The 9,124-nt window shown below is 42.0% G+C and overlaps 1 protein-coding gene across 1 annotated transcript; it reads right to left on the bottom strand.

Annotated features, from left to right (window-relative positions):
• Positions 1 to 89: 89 nt before the first annotated feature.
• Positions 90 to 1,583, bottom strand: LOC118406010. The gene has a single exon (XM_035805865.1). The coding sequence runs from the start codon at positions 1,581 to 1,583 to the stop codon at positions 90 to 92; it is 1,494 nt and encodes a 497-aa protein (XP_035661758.1).
• Positions 1,584 to 9,124: the final 7,541 nt, after the last annotated feature.

Raw genomic sequence — 9,124 nt, 5'->3', positions numbered from 1 at the left:
ACTGTATCGTATGCTTTAGTCGTGTCGAGGAAACAGCCGTAAACTAAACTGCCTCTTTCCTTGTAGTGAGTCAGTACTTCTCGCACAATTTAGGCTGTGGTAATGTTGTTACATCCCACCTGACCACCGTTTTGAAGCTCATGTGGTAGGCCCTTGGACAGTAACCATGGTTTCCATCTATTGTAAAGTACTTTCTCCCAAATCTTCATCATCACATTTAGGAGGGTGATGCCTCTGTGCGAGTTGAAATCTGCTTTGTTAGTTTTGCCTTGTTTTAGTAAGGGGATCTTAATTCCCTTCTTAAATTCCATTGGAATGTATTCTAGTTCCCTCATTGCATTGAACAGTGCTGTCATTCTGCTCCACAGTGCTTTGCCCCCATACTTCATGTGTTCATATGTCAGGCCATCATTCCCTCCAGCTTTACCACACTTCAGCTGACAGCAAACAGTGGCCACTTCTGACAGGAGGAATGGTTCTTCTAGAATGTCTTCAGTGTTATCATAACTCTCCCTCTCCATTTTCCTTACTTCCTCTATGACTGATTCCTTATGTACTTCATCATAAAGTGCACTTTCCTCTTTCTGCTCATTTCCAAGCACTTCAAAATGGGTGGCCCATGCCTCTCTTACCTCTCTTGGGTCTGTCAGGAGTTGGTCTCCCACTTTCACTGCTTGTGGTTTGTCTATTTTTCCTTTTCTTTGTCTTATTTTCTTCGAAAAACCCCTGTCGTCCGCTCCTGCTATCTCTGCTAGTTTCTCATTCTCTTGTTCTTTATGCAGGAGTTTTGCCTGTCTTAGAACTGCTCGGTAGCGGCTTTTACTGTCTTTGTAATTCTTAAACAGCTGGTTGTTCTTCTCCCTTGGTTTTCCAGCTGCCTTCCACAGGAGCCAGGCCTCTATCTCTTCCTGGTGTGTTTCTCGTAGGTCTGTTGACCAATAAGGCTTCTGGTGCTTTTTTGTTCTCTTCACTGGTATTGTCTCTACTGCTGCGCTTGTCAACACTTCAGTTAACACACCGACTTCCTCTTCAATGGCAGCTATTGTCACTTCACTGGGGCTTTTAGTTGCTTCTAGTTTCCTTTCCACACTTTTTCCAAAAGTATCCTCAATTACTTGTCTTTCAACCTTCTCCCAGTCTAGTTTTGCTTCACACTGCCCTTCTTTCCACTCAGATGGTTTGTTGTTGAAAGTCGCTATGACTGGGTTGTGGTCTGACAAGTTGTCTCCGTTGTTCTCTAAGACTCTGCATGAGGTTGCTTCCGCTGCTAATGTGTGGGGAATGACAATATGGTCTATAGTTGACAGATTCTTGTCACCATTGGCCTGGAAAGTGTGAAGTGGCCCTGTGCCCAAGTTGCTTAGGTTAAGAGATAGCAAGCCTAGTTCACCCATGATGTCTGCTAGTTCTTTCCCCAGTTTTGACATTTGATCTTTGCCCCTTGGCCCTCCTTGATCACCAAGGTCTGCATTAAAGTCTCCAATAATCATTACTTCCCCGTCATTCTCATACTTTCTATATAACTCCCTTAACACCTCCAGCTGTTCTCTGTATTCTTCAATTGGCATTCCTCCATTTGGCATGTAGACAGCAAAGAGAAAGAGTTTTTGGCCGTCACAAAGCCCTATCCGCACTCCTATGATTCTGTCGTTGCCATCATTCAATTTGCAAACTGCATAATCTATTGATTCTTTCCATAACAGTGCCACTCCACCCTGACCTCTCCTCCAGTGTCCTCCTTTATGATCTTGTAGTCTACTGTCAGCTCTGCCCCAGCCCCTGTGGCTGTCCAAAACTCTGTCCAACTCTGGGAGTGATTCTTCAAAGAGCCAGTGCTCTGTTATTGCTATTATGTCTATATGTGCTAAGTGATTCCTGATAAAAGGTATTGCTGTCACTAGTCCCCTAGTATTGTAGCAGGCAACTGACAGTTGTCTTTGTATTCTTCTGGTTACTTGTTGGTGTAGTGTAGGGAATGTACACAAGGACTGGGCTCTGGGGTTCTGGTTGCGGTCAGGGTTTTTCACTGCTCGGCTCCTGGTCATCTCCCTTGTTCTTGTACCTCCTTTCTGATAACCATAGTCTGCACTTAATGCCTTCTGGCCAGAACTTTTCTTTCACTACCATGTCAGCTTGGTGCTCAATGACATTTATTCTTGCAAAGGCTAAGTCTTTCTGTCTGCTTGACATAACCCTCACGAAGGATAGATGTACTTCCCGTCTTTGTGCATATTTGTATATCATATCCTGTAGTTTCCTAGGTTCTGTTTTCTTCATGTAGCCTAGGAAAAATCTTCTCCTCTTCAATCTGGTTCTTGCTACGCTAACAAAGTCTGAAAAGTCTGTACTCTCGTCTCCAGGCTTGGCATTTCTCTCCCTCTCATGTGTGCCAATGTGTTTATCATACCTGTAATGACCAGGACCCTTTGTTCTGTCACTGGACTTTCTCTTCTGTTGTGAACTCTTCTGTGTGTGGAGCAGTGCTTCTTTATATGACCTGGGCTGGTGGTTCGCTGCTCCGCTTTGCACGATGAAGATGGTTTTTGAATTGGATGTTCCTTCTTGGTGATGTGCTTTTAGGACATCTTCTCCGTTGCTGACCAGTTTTTCGGTTAGTCCATTTTCTCTCCTTGGGGTGGAATGTTGGTTTGCCCCATACCACTGTCTTTTTGTCTTTGCGCTCACTACTGGATTGATTGGACTTGTTGCATCTAGCTGTATTATGCTGTTGCTGGTACTGTCATGTTTCCCTCCTACTGCCTGGGTTGTGATATTGTCCCTTTTCTCTGGTAGAGCTTTCTCTTGGCTCTCTTGTATCTTGCTTCCCACCTCAGAGGCATTACAGCTGTCTCGTCTCTGTTGGGCCTGCCTAACTTGCTTTAGATAAGTGTCTATGGCCCCTTGTTTCACCGGCTGCTCAGCCTTGCTTTCGTCCCCTTCGCTTCTTTTGTTGACAACTGTCTCTTGCCCCTGATTACTCTTATTCAGCTCATCTCTGGTGATGCTAGTACGGTGCCCCTGCGTGTTACCACCCTCTGATGGCTCCATTCTGTGCTTGCTATGTTTGGTAAGGTCACATTCTTTCTGACTGTTTCCATTCTCTTTGCTTAGGTGCACATTGTGTGTGAGTATAGTCTGGAGGTCATTAGTGATCGTCTGTATCGTGGACTGCATGGTTTCTGTTGTGGTCTCTTGCACTTTAAACTGCTCTTTGAGAAGGGTTATTTCTTTTTGCAGGTTACTTGTTTTTCTATCGTGTTGCTCGATCACAGACTTCAGTTCTTGTTGCAGACACTGTACCTGTTTGTCGTGTTGCTCAGTTAGATCTGTAATTATGTTTTCTTGGTTCTTCAGCTTGTTTTCCACTCTTTTCATCATCTCTTTCATCTCTCTGCCTTCCTCCTTCAGTCTCTCTCTCAGGGTTGCATTCTCTGCCAAGACTCTTGCAACCACATTTTGATCCTGGTCTATGTCACTATGTGCTGCACTCAGAATTCTGCTCCTGGTGACTGCTGGGCTGTGGAAATTGTTCCCCTGGTTGTTGACAGAAAAAATTATTTTGATATCTGACAGGTTTCTCTCACCCTCAATAAACTGGAACAGTACCCAGCAGTCGTCGGCTAATCTGTTTGCCACTGGTTCAGCGTTCGCCCTATACGTACGTCTCCTGGGCTGGCCTGGTGGACAGTCTGTTCTCTCCCGCCTTGCCACTGCCAGCAGATCCTCTCTTGTGTGATTAAGTTTTCTCCATTGTTGTCGCTAGCAGCTAGCAGTTTTCTCTTGGCCGTAACCCTGTCTAGCCCTTCAATGTGCGCTTTGACAAGCATGAGAATTTGTCTTGGTGTCTCTGCATCATCATTAAAAGATAGTTCATCAAGTCCTGCTAACCAAACCCCTGAATTTTCAGTGTACTCATCGCCCTCCATGGCTCGGTGGGGGGAAGGTGGCATCTCACTGTCTTCCCACACTGCTCTGCCACTTCTGTGTGGTGACTTCTGTCTGCTTTCTTCTCCTTCCCACACCGCTTGCCGCTCTCTGTTCTCTGTTCTTTCCTCTCTGGTGCGTTGTCGTCAGACAGAACTTCCCAGAACTTCCCAGCCAAGGCCGTTCAGTCATTGATTCATTCATTCATTGATTCATTCATTCATTGATTCATTCATTCATTGATTCATTCATTCATTCATTCATTCATTCATTCATTCTTTCATTCAATCATTCATTCATTCATGCAACCATGCATTCATTCACTCACCCATTTCTTCATTCCTTCATTCTGTCATTTATTCATCCATTCATTCATTCCTTCCTTCATTTCATTCATTCAAACATTCATTCATTCATTCCTTCCTTCATTTCATTCACTCATTTACTCATTAACTCATTCATTCATTCATTCATGCAATCATGCATTCATTCACTGTTGCGAAAAGACTTGCCTTGTGGCGAACTGACGGTTGCGAACTGTCATTGTTGCAAAACAACCTGTTTTAACTATGCTACATGTTTTGAAAAATAGAGACCTTAACCTTTGTAATGATGTATAACTTTAAAGGGTATTTGGAAGGAAGCAATAAAAAAGTAGCATAGTTAAACAGTATTTAAACATATGCTTCCCGACAAACGTTGGCTGCAGCACTACCAGGGTTCTTAGATCATATACCATCGCCAAATATTCTCCTTTTCTACCATTTTGGAGGTCTTGAACTCTGGTAACAAGAGGACGAACTCTGTCGCAATTTCAGAAGAACTTTCGTCAAATGTAAACACGCGCCATTCAGCGACGACATTTCACGTAAAACACTTACTAGAAGTATATGTTCCCATTGGCAATGCAGTAAACGTGAAATACAACGTAGCTCCACCATCAACGTAACGTACATATCATTTGTGACAAAGTTGCCCTGTCATCCTTTCCAGTTGGAGTTTTGCGTGGTGGTGACATATTTGACTCACAAATGAAGCATAGAAATTGGCAGATTCCAAAAATATCCTATCGACCATAGGGTTTTTTTTCATTCTGTCCAGAGCAAATTGAAGATGACTATCACTTTAGGATTGTATGCCCCAAACATTCTGTTATACGCAATTCATTATACACAAGGCTATCATCTTACATACCTGGATTTACCTCAATGGACTTAGATAATAGATTTAAGTTAGGGGACCCTCCGTTAGTTACATTATGACATGTGACAACCCCTGTAAGGTATACATAGGAAAATATATCATAGAATGTCTAGACACTATCAATCCCTCTCATGATTGTAAAAGGCCATTTTCATCCCATACCATGCACCCTAGTATTAAGTAGATTAACCTTATAGAACTGTAGTTATGTATCAGTAGATGCCATGCTTTGTACCTTGTACAATTGTTGCGCAATAACTTTATGATGAATATTTACCTTCTTATCATACGTTTGCTTGACAGACCAACCATGTTGTTTCAGGAGCAAAGACGTCGCTGTCCTGGTTTGACCATTACGACAAAAAAGGGCTACCAGGCCACAACGATGAAGAGATAGCAGGCATAAGCGTGGAAGAGTGCGCCAAACGGTGTTTAGCTGGAACATCTCTTGTTCCTGTTGGATCCTGTCTGTCGTTTGATTATGACACCAAAGACAGTATCTGTATGCTGAGTAAGGACAGTAAGGACACACCTGGAGCAAAATTGGCTGATAGCAACCCGCCGGAGCGATATGACTACTACAACAGAAGAGGTACTGACATCTTTTTCTAATCTTGAACTGAACATAACTGAGTAATAGGCACACAGAATTCCTATCTTGTCGTTTAAACTCCTAATATAGAGCAGGTTTGGGCCTTTCAGTCGAAACGTTACTGTTGCTACTCTTCCTTAAGGCAATTGTCATTACACAAGAACTATCAAGAAACTCACACCTGTTATCACTTTATTTCCATGTGGGTTATAAGGTCAAGGTTAGATTTGAACTTGTTTCCTGTATTGATCAGACGTGATATGTATTTCGAACCTGTACCGTCTTGGATATAACCGTTTATTCCAACTCTTACGTATGTTTTGAGGATGTCATTGTGACAAGTCCTAGGGCCATATATCCAAGGCACCCATCAAGTCGAATTTCAGGTCATTTGGTTGACATTGAGTCCATTCCAAGTCACCGTGAGGGTTTTTAGGTGGTATTTGTAATTAGTCTGAATCATTTTGATTAAAAGAATATCCAAGCCACAATAATCGAATTCTTTTCAAAACAATGACTAAGAAAATACTCATCTATTTGAATTCCTTCGAATATTTTAGAAATATTTTGAAAGTAACTGTACAAAAATATCTTTATTTACGATAATTCTGAAACCTCTGTGGGATTATTTCACATTTACAAATATTTACAAATAATTGTAAACTTTGCCAAATGGTAAAATTAGCTTATTGCCCCCTTAAAAGTATGCCTTATTGTTGCATCATTCTGTAAATTTTAGATTTCCCTGCTGGGCACTGGTGGATCCTTTGTGGTGGGCCATTGTTGCATGGCACCCAACCACACTTTGCAAGGATGTGTGAATTGCTATCTTCTCAGCCCGCTGAACCATTTACAAAAAATGGTAGAAAATGGTAAATAATGGTAGAATGCTGTTATCATTATTTAGAAACCATTAGAAGTATCCAATTCCACACCATGAATATTTCCAAAGTTTTACAGAACCAGGGAAATATTCATAAAGTTGAAACAGTGTTAAAAATATTCCTGAAGTAACAAATGTCCTACCATGGTACCGGCAGCTCACATCTGTTATATCCAAGAGTACAATAGGCTACAGCCCAAACTGCACAAGGTGACCTCTTAGTCTTAGGGGCCGTCAAAGTCTGGTCTATGTGGACAGGTGGGCAATATAGACAGGATCCTTTGTGCTGAAGGTGTCAATGGGAAAAATTATGTAGGGGACCACGAAAAAAGTGTTCACATTGGTCAGGTGGTCCTTACAATGTAATTACAAAACTTTAAAATCAATTTCAAACAATGGCAACAAATATCCGCACGGTGTCTTGGAATGGACTCTATCAGGGCAAAGGAGTCAAACAAATGTACATTTCGGGGAGAAACTAGCTAAGAGTCACTAAATTTAGCATTTGAAGTACCACATGCCGCTTCACCCGGTGGGTGGTCGTGAGGGCGCTTTGCTGAGCACACTGCCTCCCTCCAATTCTCCCTATCGTGAGCGCTGGCCAAAAAAAGAAAAAAAAAACAGGCCAGTCCACTCTTTAATCTTGTCGTCCCATTTCTTTTTCTGCCTGCCTTTTTTTCTGTTCTTTGTCACTGTTCCTTATAGGATCACTCTGGGGAAGTTTTTACCTCTGGTCACGTGGCCGTACCTTTTTCGCTCTCTTTCTCTTGACGGTTAAGAAGGTCTTCGAGGTGCTTCCTTGATAATGTTTCTAACTTCTGTGTCGGTGATGTGAACACGATAAGATAGATTTAGTAGTATTCGGTAACATCCCATCTCTACTGCTAGGATTTTCCGTCGTAGTCAGGCTGCCAACGTCCAGGTTTCACATGCATACAGAAAAATGGAGACAACTAGCGCCTGCAACAGTCGTACCTTACATTTCATACTAATGTCCCTGTCCCTCCGGATGTGTCTCAGCCTTGCCATGGCTGCTGAAGTCTGTGCTGCTGGGGATAGAATTTCTGTCTTAGAGACGTCCTTCTAATAATAGAGCCAATGTACTTGAATGGATCCACTGTCTGAAGCTGTTTCTGGTTTACTTCAGTCTATATTTCCTGTCATTTACTTCTCGTTGTTTGTCATTAAGGCCGCAACAATTTAATTTCTTGGTTCACGTTTTTTTTTCATAAAAATTATGGAGCGACAGGGCGAAAAAAAAATAAAAATGAAAATTGTACAATGGTTCGTGTAAAGATAAGGGCTAATCCAAAACATAAAGAACGAAACGTTTTCAGCTTGAAAAAAAGTACAAAAACGCTATTACTGTACAGTAACAGCACCTGTTTGTTGAAAATTACAAAAGTATTGTCAGTTTTTATGTTTGTCCCATTCGTCATGAATGAAAAATATAACTGCAATAATAACACCCACATTTTAAGCAGATTATAATATAAATGCCAATTTACTACACCAGAAAGTTGGTGAATGGTTTCATTAAGGTCTCATTGATGAGTTTCTTCTTCCCATAGACTTCTATGTATTGATTCGTGGTTTAAATAGGCGCGTTCATAATGAAGCTACGTGAAATTTCAGCAGATTTTTCATTCTATGTCGAGCACATTTACCCTATATCGTGGGAAAAAATTGCCAATGTAAGCTTTTTTTATATCAATTACAAACTACGATTAGTCAATCCCCACAAAAGGCACTTTTTCGCTGCTATTGTACAACCGCACCACTCAGAACCCACGACTGTGTACCTCCGACCTAGCGCGCGGCTGCAAAACTTTACGTGCTAATTTCTTCAGTTACAAATAAGCTTTCACCAATCTAACTTTTGAGATCAGTTCCGCTGGCAAAAAGGGAATTTCTCACCGCTAAAAACATGCGTCCGTGCAGCCGCTCATTTTTTGCTTGGATCTCTTTTAGGGTACCCACTTGCGGAGTAATACATCAATGAGACCTTAATGGTAAAAATTTGCTAAGTGGTAATTTTTATTTACTATTTTATTTTCCAAAAAATAGGAGCGAGCGAATCCGTGAACCAATGAATTAAATTGGTATGGCCTAAACTGGCTTTTTCAGCACTGACCTACATGCCATGTTTCCTGCTGTTTGGCATATCTTATCACCTGGATGTCTAACCTTCATCGACGCTTCCTGGAGGTAGTGTCTGATGGTTCCACTAGGCCAGTTCTGCGTCCCCTCCTGCCAGCCAATCTATATCGTCCTCCTACTGCGCCTTAACCAAAACGTACTCCACTACTGGACTTTTCGTGAGACTGTTGGACGCAGTTAGTCAGCTTTGGTACAATATTGTACCTCTTCATAGCTACCCACAAAACGCCATGCCAAACCCGGCCGAACGCGGCCCTTTTCATAGTCAACAAATACATGGTACAGACTTTGTTGGTGCTGGGGTTACTTCTCATCGAGGACTCTTGAGTTGAAAATCTGATCTTCGGTGCTCCTTCAACTAC

The sequence above is a fragment of the Branchiostoma floridae genome, chromosome 18, assembly GCF_000003815.2.
Source record: "Branchiostoma floridae strain S238N-H82 chromosome 18, Bfl_VNyyK, whole genome shotgun sequence".
NCBI lineage: Eukaryota > Metazoa > Chordata > Leptocardii > Amphioxiformes > Branchiostomatidae > Branchiostoma > Branchiostoma floridae.
Note: the sequence above shows the minus strand (reverse complement) of the source record. Positions and strands in the feature narration are given on the sequence as shown.